The sequence below is a fragment of the Pungitius pungitius genome, chromosome 1 (assembly GCF_949316345.1).
Source record: "Pungitius pungitius chromosome 1, fPunPun2.1, whole genome shotgun sequence".
NCBI lineage: Eukaryota > Metazoa > Chordata > Actinopteri > Perciformes > Gasterosteidae > Pungitius > Pungitius pungitius.
In genome coordinates, this window is record NC_084900.1 from 11,545,690 (window position 1) to 11,560,245 (window position 14,556).

The 14,556-nt window shown below is 42.4% G+C and overlaps 1 protein-coding gene across 1 annotated transcript; it reads left to right on the forward strand.

Moving 5' to 3' along the window:
• Positions 1 to 996: 996 nt before the first annotated feature.
• Positions 997 to 8,595, forward strand: znf16l (zinc finger protein 16 like). Its single transcript, XM_037480591.2, has 3 exons — positions 997 to 4,141; positions 4,930 to 5,145; positions 6,045 to 8,595. The coding sequence occupies exons 1-3, from the start codon at positions 3,391 to 3,393 to the stop codon at positions 6,755 to 6,757; spliced, it is 1,680 nt and encodes a 559-aa protein (XP_037336488.1). The 5' UTR covers positions 997 to 3,390; the 3' UTR covers positions 6,758 to 8,595.
• Positions 8,596 to 14,556: the final 5,961 nt, after the last annotated feature.

Genomic DNA, 14,556 nt, shown 5'->3' on the forward strand with positions numbered 1-14,556 from the left:
CAATAGTTATAAAATATGTTATGCAAATGAGTCCAGAAAATCTGCACACGTGGCTTTATGTACACTTTTGTTGTAGAGTTTTGGCTTTTCTTAGCCAATCATTTGGCTTCTGTGTGGCTAAGGACAGCTTCCTTAGCCACACAGAAGCCAAATGGGTATAGTCTGCACTTTTCTGCATGGTGTTAGTCGGATCCAACAGGATCAGATGATCAAAACAGTGGTTGAACCTTACGGTTGTCCAGACCTGAGCCGGAGCTTGGCAAATTTACAGATTTTGACCCCTGTCGTTTCTCTGCCGTGAGGCCTACACAGAGTAGTTTCCAGTACTTCTCCACTAGTAACATATTAAGTGATTTTACACACTTTAAAACCCTCACAGAAAATATCCTCACAAAAAAATGAGGAGTTCCAGAGTTATTCAACTTTTTATTATGTGTATGCCATTTTTCAGAGCAGAGGCCAAAAAACAGGCCACCCATTAATGGGGATACAATTTTATCCCCACAGTATTATATTATATATTACTATAATTTCTTTCCCATATAAGGAAGTTGCATTCACTGAGTTTCCTGTGTTACTCCGGTTCCCTTGACACACCGTATAAAGCAGTGGGGCTTATAAAACTTAAAAAATTCAATCTTTGTTTGTGGTATTTTGTCTTTTGGTTTGTTTTGAATTCGTATTCATGGTTTGTAGTTTGTATATCTGTATGTCTATTCAAATAAGAGGATCCATTCTTTACTTTTAGGGGGATTCTATTGGGATAGAGTTTCTACAATCCCTCCCCAAAAGCGTGCAGCTTTCAAGTTAATAATCACACACTGAGCAAATAAAGCCTGATCTCTGTCGAAGACAGGCTTACTTTTTTTACACAAAGATCAGATGGAATAATTCACTACTTGTAAACTTGTACTTTCGTACTCTTTACTCTATCCTAGGAAGAGTATGAAAATGTCTGTTTGGTTATCTGTTTGGTTATTGTAATGTAGGTTTAAGTAAGCGTTTAATCCAAAGTGTATATATGTGTGTGTGTGTGTGAGAGAGAGAGTGTGCGCTTTCCCTTCAAACAACCCAGGAACCGACTCAGCATTCCCTTTCCTCCAGTCAGTTCCTCTGTCCACTCAGCATTGCAGCAAAGCAGCAGCAGCGCTGCTCCAAAAACTGGAGCGTTTTTTAACAGCAGCTAACAATCACAGGAACGGAGTCACAAGACACTCGGTAGTTCAGCAATTAAGTTCTTTAAGGCGTCATATAATACTTTTTTTATTACACTTTTACTCCACACACACGTCGTTGTCAGATGACATACGCGTGTGAACTACAGCATTCTTTAGTAGTATACGTGAGAATGCCTCAAACTATGATTCCTGCTTTACTTTATTGAAACCATGTTCTAAGATGAACTTTCACTGAATTTTCAAATTGATAACTTACTTAAAGCTGCATCATCATATTTTCCAAAATGACAAGAAACAGCTACCAGCAGACACATCTTAACATTTACATGTTTCCGTATGTTTTTATCTGCGAGTATGTAATGGCCTGTTAAATAACTGAGGCTTAACTGTTTGCTCAGCCTAAACTCTTAAAGATTAAGTTTCCATAGAACAAATGTTTGAACAGATGTCTGCTAATAAGGATAGGGTTTAATTAACTGTGGGTTTGTCATTATAAAGGACACTTCACCTACAAGAGTCATGTCATTTCTAAATCACATCTTTAAAAGTCCAAACAACTAAGTTAGAATGACCCTAGTGAATTAGCTTTTGGCATTTATTTGTCACTATGATAATTATTTATTTGTCACTGAACTTCAGGTTTGTTAGCTTAACTACCACTGTTTCCGTTTTTTTTCAGCAATTGCCAGCAAGTTAAAATGAATGCCCAAGAATGCCCAGGTAAATTTAAACAGGTACAATACATTATGGCTCAATAAAGTACACCCCGTGACTTACTCTTAACCAATCACAATACTGGATTTCATCTACCAGTATTAAAAACGTGTTTAGAAGTCGGAATGGGTTTATTAATGCTTTATTCAGGGATTGATTTATTAGTTATACGTCAACAATAATAATTTAAAAAAAACTATTGAGTTCTAGAGTTAGGTTTTTGAGTCTCCTTGTTGATGATTGTCCCGAATGCGCACCAAACCGCGTCCGGTCTTAATGCAACGCAAGGGACGTGGGCCTGTTGATGCGTGGTTTGCGTTTAACGAGGATCGTATATGAAGCACTTTACTGCCACCTTGTGATTGGAGAAGAAATTACACCCAGTTCATGAAACCGGAAAAGAAGCTCTGTGAAATCTCCCAAAATAAGATAAATTGTGCAACTAGCTCTCTGATTGACTTATATTGATGACGCGATTTTGGGAATAATATAGTATTCGCGTTCAAAATGGTAGAATATTGACTTCCTGTACATACACTATCCTTATATCATATAAACTATAACAAATTGTAAATCGGCTTATTTGACGAAATTTCACTTTCTTGTTTCTTGCTCTTCTCATTTTGTATCCCTATGGTTGAAACGCACTTATTGTCAGTTGCTTTGGATAAAACGTCAGCTATATGGCATGTCATGTAATGTAACATATAATTGTAAATCCGACGTTCGGTTCATTCAGCATGTAATATATAATACCCCGGGGACTACAGATGAAAAGTTAAACTATTCATCCATCCATCTTCAAACCGCTTATCCTGTTCTCAGGGGCGTAAAAAAGTAGTGTGGAAAACGGTGCAGCAACAGAACTCTGCACAAGTCGTTACACTTTGGGACAGCGTTCTTCCAGATGCCGATGTAAAAGAAACATTGAGGTCTAGCTAAGGCTATTCCAACGCTGCAAGTCCGTTCAGATTGTGTGGGTCACTGGCCACGGGTTGAAAGTGGGCGGCAACGCTCCCAAATAGCAGATGTTCCAAGTGCAATGTTCACCTGTCAGCTGTCATGCGTTTAGTGGTAACCTTGAAACAATAAATAAACATTTACAACTATATTATATATTGTTTAAACCTGTTTTAAACATTGATTATTGCTCTCACACCTGGTTTCCTACTGTACATTTAGGGGGCGCTACCGATTAGAAACAATCCAACTCAGGCGAGTCCATTAATGCAACTCTGTTGTTTCTACGTCAAGGTTTCTGGCCGACCAATGTTACGTCTATTTATTGCTTTCAAAATAAAAGTCGATTCGCCCAAGCTACGTCTAGTCAGTTTTTTGACATGACTATGCTTTTGTTTTGAAGCCAGGTTCCTCCCACATCCGCTGATACTCTGGCAAACCTGACTACAGTATTTCAGCATCACCCAAACATTAGCTTGTTGGTTAGCTCTTAGCTAACAAACTCTTCGGAAAATTGAGCTCACGCCAAAGCTGATCTATGAGTCGCAAAAAAACCCTCAGCTTGGCCGAGACCGGCCTGTCCCCTGAGCTCCACGGCACCTTCATGGAGCCCCACAGGTCGGCGAGCCGAACCGACGGTGATTTTCTGGAGCTGGAGCATGACGAAGAGCTGCTCTGCTCGGTCAGCGACATCACCGAGCACCTCGGCAGGAACATCGCCGCCGTGCTGGAGACAGCGCTGTCGGACATCCGCAAGATGGTCAGCATCAGGATACGAGTCCTGAAGATGGAGCTGCGCGAGAAAACCGAGGAAATCGAGGTGTTAAAGTCGAGACTGGATACAGCCCCGAGGGACGGTAGGGACATGTTCCCCGGCGTCGCGACCATGGAGCCGTCCGCAGACGGCGGCTTCAAAAAACACGAGCTGTGCTCCGGCGTCAGGCACATTAGCGTCGACCCCAGGAGAGCCAAGCCCGCCATGCCCGGTGTGAAGAAGGAGAACATAGACGCCATCTGTGACTATCTGATGAAGGACAAGAACTCGAGAGGGGCCGCGGACGTGGACGGGGACCACAGCAGCCAAGCCAGCGGCGACAGGGAGGCTCGCCCGGAGCCGGACCCGCACTCCCTCCACCTGTGGCCGGACGGCGGCATGGCCGGCTCGGGGCCCGCGCACGAAGACGCCGAGTCGGCCACCGATGACCTCTTCAGCATGCTCCCCTCCGGCAGCAAGCGGATGTACGACTACGAGTGGATCGCCCCGATGGAGTACACCCCAGACATGAAGGGTACGGGGGGGGGGGGGAGAAGCCCATCGCTGCCGTAGGGACGGAGGGAAAGTTAGGAATGTTAAAAATATGAAATATTTAACATTCCTATTCCACATGTATACAGTGTATAGCAGTCAAAATTCAATTGCATGAGGAGGCGTGTCCAGACTTTTACTGTGTGTCCAAACTTTAACTTATGAGCATGTGAGTATGATTTTTACCTCTAAATACAGTTTCATATCATTATACAGACTTTTCCACATAGTCAATTTGTCATACTGTTAATGCGGTAGTTGGTGCTTTATAATGTCCTTGGTAATATGAGGCTATTGTGGGTTAATTAACAAAACAGTGCACTTCTTTAATCTTATAAAATGACTTGTTGTCATGGGAACTAACTGGTCTAGTTTTGATAAGATCATTCTTGAGTCAATACAAAATATCTAGCGCACTATAATTATTTTGCTGCAACAACGCATCCCTTTTGCTTGCTATATTATGAAACTTGCTCCATGTTATGTGAAAACTCACCCCTTTTAGAATGTGGGTAATGTTTCTGTAGTTTAATACGTTAACACTTTCGTAAGTGATGTATTCACAAAATATATAGGATATTGATATTGACGCATTTACCTATTTACCATGTAGTCTAACAAAACTGTATGTATGTGCATTGTTTCACTAGTGAAATTGGCCTCCATGAAAAGCCACTAAGTGAATAGTATCTGAAAGAATTGGAAACACAGGAAGAGTAAATTGTTGCAGTAGAATTTTGATGATCATTTGGATCATGTTTTCCCCCCCAGTCATGAAGGAGTCTGAATGTGAGGACACCCCAACCGGCGAGACGGAAGACGATGAGGATGATGATGAGGAGGGAAATGTGTCGCCGAGGAGGGAGGGGGACCAGGCCCAGGCCCCGCTGTCACACGTCCAGCCCGATGAGTTCAGCCTGGAGCCCCAGAGCTCTGCAGGGGAGGGAGGCAGTCCGCTGGAGGGCAGCACGGACCGGCCTGTGGCAGGTTGGTGAGAAAGGGGAATTCACTTTTTGTTTCCATCTGCCGCTAGATTCAAAGTCTACCAGCCACAGTCAACCTATGGTTAAACTTATTTCAACCTGTCAACACATTCTTTGAACTAAAGTCTTTCTCTAAAATGTTCTCAGTTAACACACATAGATGTAATTAACCCTTTTGCTTAAATAAAAATACAATCTTAATGATACTTCTTTAATCAGATGGTTCCTGAATGTAAGTAAGATTGCCAATTTCAGGGACTTAACGTTATGGACACATTTTTGTTGATGTATTAAAGTAATAATCACATGTGAGCACTGTGAAGGTGGCCAGGTGCTTGCACAGATCCACTCAGGTAAAATCTTTTTATTGTTCATAATTTTCAAAATAGTAACTGCTACAATACGCTTTCGTTTATTCGCAGTTGTACTATATTTTTGCTATTTTCATTTGACCTACCATGCACTACTTTATTGTACCATTACAAATAAAAAAAATCATCAAAACAAAGTGCTTTGTATTAACTTCAACAATTATGAAAGAATCATAAGATTTGAATAACAAGATAAAAAACGTGTCTTGTTTATTTCTTCAGATATGAAGGCAAATATTCAAGTAACTCTTCTCAAATACATCATGGTTCCTTTATGCTTTTATGCTTTCACTTGAAGTTCTCTGTTGTTGGTGGCTTGAATAATTAAAATGAATTCTATGAATGCTCTTCTTTGCGATCTCTGATTATCTATAAGTGATGATGCCATTGATTGACTGGTTGTGATGAATCAGACTGGACCTCAGGTCCCACCCTGATTAATAAAGCATGGCAGACTGGGGGAGGGTTGTGTGATTTGTAGTTTTGCTTTCGTTTGCTGATGGATTAATGTCTTATGTGTTTTTGGTTTCAGGCCAGCAGTTCCCCGGCCACACTTATATCTGCTCTCTGTGCGGAACCTTCTGCCCCGACTCCATGTTCCTAGAGGAACACGTCAAACTGATACACTCGGACTCCGCCGGCGCCCAGGCCCTTCAGGCGCTCCAGTCCAGCTGCTCAGCCGCGCCTGCGGCGGTGGAGGAGGGAGGCCCTGACCCCAGGAGAGGCAGAGGGCAACAGGACGAGGATGCGGGAGCCGGGGTCGGGGGCGGCGTGGGCCTCGGCCGGGCAGGGGGCGCGGTGAAAAAGGAGATCAAAATCGAGGGCGGCTACGAGTGCGGGGACTGCGGCCGGCACTTTAACTACCTTGGCAACCTGCGGCAGCACCAGCGCATCCACACGGGAGAGAAGCCCTTCATGTGTCCGGAGTGCGGGGAGCGCTTCCGCCACGCGGCCCGCTTAAAAAGCCACAGGTTGGTGCACAGCGGGGCCCAGAGCCCCTTCCCCTGCCCCCAGTGCGGGAAAGGTTTCTCCGTGCTGTCGGGACTCAAGAGACACCAGCGGGTGCACACGGGCGAGAGCCCGTACGCCTGTCCACAGTGCGGCAGGCGCTTCAAAGAGCTGGGGAACCTGTACACCCACCAGAGGATCCACAGCGGGGCCACGCCGTACTGCTGCCAGCAGTGTGGGCGGAGCTTCCGCCACCTGGGGACCTACAAGAGCCACCGCTGCACCCCGCCGCAGTAACTGGGCCTACCACCTTCACTTTCCACTACCTGTGATACAGAGAAGCCTTCGTCAGAGAGAGAGGACGTGGCGGATGTAGAGGACTGCGGTGGACTCTGTGTCAACACTGGGGGGCGCTACTTGGGATGTGGAGAGAGGGGCCGGTATTCTAAGCTGCTTCTGTGTCATTTTACGTTCATGGCATTTCATACCCGCATCAAGAACAGCAGCTGGTTGAAACACGTGACCTCAGTGATTGGTGTTGTATCCATGGGTAACAGGTTCTAGTATTGGAAGGGAAGGAAATGCTACCAGAGCATCTCTCCTGCTCATCAGCAGAAGGAGTCTACTTAGTTGTCATGGCTGCAGACGTCTCATTTTCCATATTTGTCAGAGGGCTTTTAGGACATCTTGTCCATGATTATTCAAAGCCACAGAGAGAGATTACAGAACCACCTCCAGCCCCATAACAGCACAGCAAACCTTCTGCCAATGGAGACCTTGTATCAGAAGCCACCAGGAATCACATGGATCCTTTCGGAGATGACGTAGGTCTGGAGAGCATTGGTAGAAGGACAGTGCCAGTGGTACAAAGGGACGTTCATACTTAGTGCGTCTTGGGAGAGTAACCCACTGACCCATATTGCCCAGCTCCACCTGTTGTGTTGTGTGCACAGTTTGTCCGTGCAGTGCAGGGTTACAAGTGCCATTTCCTTTTCTCTATTTGTGGAAGCAGCATATTTCAGCTTGGAAATCAGAACGGACTTGAAGCTGGCTTTAGAAGACAGGTAATCAGTTAAAAGAAAGCCTATGTACCCCGGACCGCGTCGTCGGCGTATGAATGAAGCTGAGAGCCGCACGGTGTGAGAATCATATATAGGCTTGAGTAGCTGCTGTGGAGTGTCTTTTTCATTAAGACCCTCCAGTTCAGCCAACCAGTTCATTGCTTCAAAGCAGGGCACGTTGTGGCCTGAACCAGTCAGCGATGGGAATTGAGAAGCAGTTCCAAATGGTTCCATCCATCAGAGGTTCCATTGGTTCCATTGGTTCTGATGGTTGTGCGTTGCTGAAATCCATCTGTCGTTGTGCCGATGTTGACTCTTAGGGTGAAGGAAACTAGTCTTTTCCTATTCATAATTACAAGAGTTTTTCAATACTAAATTCATATACTCGCAAGTGGGGTCCAGGAAATCTGCCCGGTGGGGTTCAACTTGGCAACTTCAGTTATGTGAGATTATAAGAGACATTTCACACTGATCCCAAAAAGAAGCAGGGGTTACACCACTGTGAAACAATGGAAGCAATGACCACGGGTCTACAGGGTTTTAATTTCATTAATTTATCTATTCAATCATCCATCCATTCATTTGCTCATCCATTTAATCATTCATTCATCCATTCTTTCATTTATTCACTCATCCATCCATCCATCCATTCAGTTAATCATTCCCGCCTTAACCTGCAGAGCCTTGGGACTTGCCTCGCCCCGCCTCCGCCCACATATGGACTGGTCCTTGGTCCCTCTCTGAAGGCCCTGCGTGGAGCGATCATTGTGTCCTTGTTAACCAGTGTAATGGACGTTACACAGTATATATTGGTTATTTTATACATTTGCCTGTGTGACCGTTCCAAATTGCCAAATTGTGTACTTACAGAAAAATAACCGTGAAGGAAAACGGCCTCACATGGGTCATGCGGTGTGTTGACCGAGTTGTTTGAATTTAGTGAAAGCCCTTTAGAGGAAACCAACTGGAGCTCGATTGTAAAATGACTTTTGGCACTTAACGCCATGTGCAGGACTAAAAGCAAGAAGACACAGCATCAGTAATCTGCTCTAATAAACAGCTGTTTTATTGTCATGGCATGAGTGAGTTTTTCTTTTTAACAAATAACTGGTGAATTTGAATAAAAATACATAAAATACTACACTTGCTGTAAGTCCAATACTATCATTTCCATTTTCTGATCTCAATATTTCCGTAATACTTTACCAAGTGTCAGAGAAAATGTACTGTGTAAGGTAAATTACCTGAAAACATTAAATGCTAAAGCATTTGTAATGATAATTAAATTAAGGCATGTTTAGTTGAATAATACCTTTTGGCTTACATTAACTCCACACCTTTATACATTTACAAATAATCACATTAATATATTTATTAATTTGTTTGGAAAAGACCCAGATGCAGTACGAGGGGCAGTAGCCGTTCCAATCAAAGTACTTTATTCTCCTCAATGAGAATAATCACTTTAAAGGGTCACTGGGAAAAGACAGAGTAAGGGACAGAACACTGGGTGGATTACTGGAGCAGGGGCAAAACGGGGTAATCCAAGACAGGTAGGGTCAGCAACGGGAAATCAGTCCAATAGAAAGCTCTGGAAGGCGTGGCATGAATGCTGAGACCGAGGGAGCGAGTGACCGGGGGTTTAAATACTAATGGGAGTGAGTCGGGTAGGTAGACATGCAAGTGTGATTGGGTTGACCAGCAGGTGCACAGAATGAACTGTTTAGGTGGAGTGAGGGGGAAATGACCGGGTAGGACTGTCAGCCCTGTGACAATTTCCTCTGGAGGAAGTAAATCCACATAAAACTCACACAGTTTTGAATGTCATATGATTCATGTAAGCATATTATCCGTGGATATCTGAATTAAGCCTGATTTTGCATAGAGCTTTTTCCGGTTGCAATATGTTGAATACACCGATTTTATTCAGGTTTTAGGAATACTCTTTGGACGCAGCATGGGAACATTTGTCTCAAGCATTTTTATTTTAAGGCACTTTGCAACAAACGGCCTCTTCCCTTTATACCAAGCAGTCCCTCAAGGGCGTCCCACCTAATCTTTGTTTTATGTGGAATTGGATATAATCTCTGCAGTTTTATTTCCTTTATTTTGTGTGGTCATCCTGCAGTGGTGATTTATGCATTTAGCCTGTAGGGGGCGCTGGTCCTCTTTCAATCAGCCTGGGATCAGCTCTCTGTGTGGATATGAATGCATTAGATACAGTGTCGTACAGATTTAACTTGTTACTGTTGGCCTTGATACAAAAATAACTTGATTCTTAATGGCTGCATGTGAAAACAACTTTACGAGCAGAAAATGACCCACTTGAAAGGCACTATAAGGTTTCACAATGACGTTAAACCAACTTCATTTGTTATTTAGATCAAACGGCATTTTCATTAATGCACACCACTAATTTGTTTTTTTGTGCAAAACAAAAGTTACAAAGTGCTTAACAATACACACAGGTGTTTTACAAAATACAATCAAGCAGTTCATAATAAAATAAGATAAAATAAGATAAAATCTGTCAAATATATAAATAAGCCACCTGGTAAAAGAGATTTAAAAGAGGACACCGAGTCTGCCTGTCTCTACCTGCAGGGAAGGGAGTTTCACAGTTTAGGAGCCCTGACCGCAAAGGCCCGATCACCTTTAGTGACCAATCGAGTGCTTGGGACAGTTAAAAAGGCCCCGCCTGAAGATCTCAGGCAGCACTCAGGCTCATACGGGCTCAAAAGCTCTGCACAACTTTTGGTAACCTGAGCATCAAAGGACAGTGCAGAGTCAAAAAGAATGCGTGCTTCATGCCTAACATTTGTTGGAAGCGTGCCCAGTGCCGAGCACAGATCAGCAACGTGGCTCGTGTTTGGGGAGGCAGGTGTAATAATAACAACCTCGTATTATGAGTCGTTTAACTCCAAAAAATTGTTTGACATCCAATTACTAATATCAGCCAGGCAGGACATGATGCAAGAGGTGGTGGATGTACCAGCCTCAATAGGGATGTAAAGCTGTGTATCATCTGCGTAACAATGAAACTCTGTATTATGTTGCCGAATGATGTGGCCTAGGGGTAGCATGTATATGGTGGAAGGGGACCCAATATATACCCCTGAGGGACACCACAGAACAGAGAAGTAGATGAGGAGGAGACATCTCCAAGCCTTACAGAAAATGATCTGTGTGAAAGATATGAAATGAACCAGTCCAATGCTACACCACTGACCCCAACATAGTTTTTTATAGGGTTGATTAAAACATTGGGGTCCACAGTATCAAAAGCCAAGCTGAGATCAAGAAGAATTAAAACAGAGTACTGGCCTGTGTCAGATACAAGCAGTAGGTCATTTGTGACCTTGACCAGCGCAGTCTCAGTGCTATAAAGGGAACGGAAACTTGATTGAAATTTTTCAAAAATGTAATTGTTATTCATAAATACTTGATATTGATTGGAGACAATCTTTTTAAGATCTTTGATAGAACTGGCAGCTTTGAAATGAGTCTAAAATTAGTCATCACTGAAGGATCTAAAGTGAGTTTCTTTAAGAGGGGGCAAACAGTTGCATGTTTAAAATTTGAAGGAAAAATACCTGTTGAAAGGGAGCAGTTAATAATGGATAAAATGTGAGGACCAACCGTCTGAAATACAGCTTTTAACAACCAAGTGGGAATGCAGTCTGAAGGACAGGTGGATGATCTAGTAAGTGCAACAGTGCGATTTAAGTGTAACAAAGAGATTTCACTGAAGTGGGATAGTGAAGAAGGTAAAGGTGAGTCAGCACCAGGCTCCACAAGTTCAGTAGAGAGTACAGAATGTATTGTTTTAAAAAGGATTCTGGGACTATGAGCAGATCTGAGAAATGAAAGTGTTGCTTCTTTAACTGTTTACTGATATAAAAACAATAGTTGTTTTAAGGAAACAAGAGACTCACTTATTTTGACGTTTTTCCAAAATGTATCATGGTTATATCTGGACCCTGGTCCTGCCTCGATCCATCACATGGCCCTGCTGACATCGGCTGCTGCTTTGATTATTACTGTTAGTCACGTTACAATTACTGGCAGCATAAACCAACGTTACAAACATGTGTACACATGACATCCATTGCATTCTGTCCATCCCAGGAGACGGATCTCTCCTCTTCCGTTCTCCCTCAGGTTTCTTCCTTTTATCTCCTCGTTGAAGGTTTATTTTTTATTTTTGGGGGAGTTTTACTTGTGCCGTTGTGAGGGGCACAGGATGCTGCATGTGTACAGACTGCATAGCCTTCTGATGCAAATTTGTCATTTTGCGCTATACAAACCTTGACTTTTGGTTTCATACAGATTGAGAGCAGTGGATTTGTTTGAAGTAGGTTTGTTCAACCCAAATTCTTCCCACATTAATTTACAGAGGAACGTCATTTTTAGGGGCCCAGAAATTGAAATAATTGAAACAGACACTTGCACTGACTTTATGGCTTACATATCCAGCATATCCACTACATGTTCTTGTGGCAAAGCCAACATGGACGACCACCGTTAGTTTGCGCTGCTTATATGCAGCGAAAGGGAGACAAACGGATAACAAGACCTTGTAATTTCATCAAGAGAACAATTTTTTTTTGTTAACATGAAATCCCATACTTACATAAGAGAGGACAGGGAGCCTGGAGATACAGACTGTGACTGGTCGAAGGAAGTTGACAATAAAGTCTAATCTTTCGATAATGAAAACAGGAAATGCAGGGCGATCAGGAACATGTTTGTGTAACCCTGTAACCAATGATCATATAAAGCTGGGGCCAATCCGTTGACTGTGTCAAATTCCAAAATTACAGAAATTTATGCAATGTTCTTCCGTGCATCAAAGCAAAAACTCCCCCGGAGGACAGACTGCTACTAAAATAACTCGGCCACAGTCCTTTTGGTGAGGAACTGTTTCAGAGCACCAACGAGAGCGCTTTGTCAAGACAACGGCCTTTTGTTCCCCACCAAAACATGATATGTGAGGACTATCAATACGCACTAGGTATTTCTGTTAGTAGTTAGTTGACACTCACCATAGATTTTCTAAATGTTTCTTCATTGCCCCATGGTAAAAATCCTTGATGCACCTCTGCTGTCATGGTAACAACAGTGCACCATGCAACATCTAATGTTTTAATCTCTGTTCACTTTACTGGCTGGGAATGAGTGAGAAAAGGACTTTAACTAACCTTTCACTGTAACGCTCTATTTAGATGTCTCGATAAAAAGTCAATCAGAGTCCTCACTAGGTAAGTGGATCGCGTCACTCCAGTTCTCAGGTCTTTACACTGGCTTCCTGTCTAACAAAAATTGACGTCAAAATCCTTCTGTTGGTTTATAAAGCACTGAATGGTTTAGGAACCACCACAAACCCTTAGGTGGTCTGGGACTGGTCTGCTGAAAATGGATTTGTTCTTGATGCAACCTTTTTCCTGGAATTATGCAAGATGTCATTATAATTTTGTACTAAGAAGCAAAGAGATGTTTTCCCCTACCATTAACCCAAACAAAAAAGATAACTACTCATTGCAGCAAACCCCCTGTACGTCTTTCATATTCCAAACCTATTTTCCATATGTTTACGATTGATTCCCTGGAAAGCATATGTATAAGCAGATAGCCAGAATTAATTTGTCCTGTAACGTCACTCATTTAAATACATTTAATTACGGGTTCAAATGTGGGTAAAGGGGAAAACTTCCAGTTCTGAAAATTGAAACCAATTCGGAAATACCTTGATCTTGAATTCTCTCTAATTGCCATCAGAGAGCAGCTTTTCTAGTTGCAAAAATAAATCAGATTGTATTGAAGTCTTTGAGAAAATGAATACTCACATCATTTATTCCCTCACTTAACATTGTAAACAAGACTTTATGGTGTTGGATTTAAATAGACCATGACACAGGGTATGCTTTAGGACGTGGCTAGCTTATGATTGACATGTCCACTGCATTGTCCAGTCTTGACAGTACTGCTTTGATTGGCTAGTGGGCTACGAGAGGGCCAACTCCAGCTTGCGCTCATATGTTTCAACACTGGTCAAGAGATTTCTTATTCTTGCTCAATGGATGTTGAATTTGTTGCTAGACAAGTTTTGTTAAGCTCACAGGTCAGCTGGGTTTAGTAAGACTTGAGTTGATACAAATGGTTAATGTTTATGTTGAGCAAGGAGTGCTCAACATCGATTGCCACATGCACGTTTCATAAAAGTCCCAAATAATGGTTATTTAATAACCCTTTAAGCTCTAGCCTCTTTTATGGCATCTGCTTTGAAATGGTACACCCATGATAAAAAGTAAAATAACTCTGGAAATACTTTGTTATTGTTATATTACACACAACATTTTTTGAGATTCGCCTCAAAAAAAGGTCATAAACCTGCCCTATGAATCCCATAAAGCTTTAATAAAAACACATCTACATAATAGCCCAGTTAGTAGTTCACATGTACATTTTCAAGTTGATAGAGCAAGTATAAACATTTGTGAAGGCCTTACTTCAGATGAACAGCTGGCTCAGATTCTTCATTCTTTTATAAGTTGAGTTCAGATTGTCCGTCTTTCCATCTCTCTATCGCTTTATCACTTTATCGCTTTATCGCTTTATCGCTTTATCGCTTTGTTTTATCAGCCTGAATACGTCTGAAGAGCCAGCGATCTTGGGCTTCCACAGGCTTTTACTTTTTTTTTTACTGAAAAACGTTGTGTCACATATCACTCAAGATTTCTGGCTCAAAAAAACTCGACTCGAAGACAGCTTGACCCCCAGTTGCCTCACTAGCAACGAGTTCTGAATGCTATCTAAATGCTAACAAGAGCTCATTGCAAAAACCGCAGATTAAATCCATAATATCTGTGAAAAACATATTTAGGTAAAACATATTTAGGATTTTTTTACTTCCATGATGGCTTCATGGGTTTTGTACTGGAAGTTCGGCACTTATATCACCGTAATCAGCGCGTTCTGCTTGTGTTGCATAAAACATCATAAAGATATGTCACTTTTGTTGAGTCAAGTCCAACA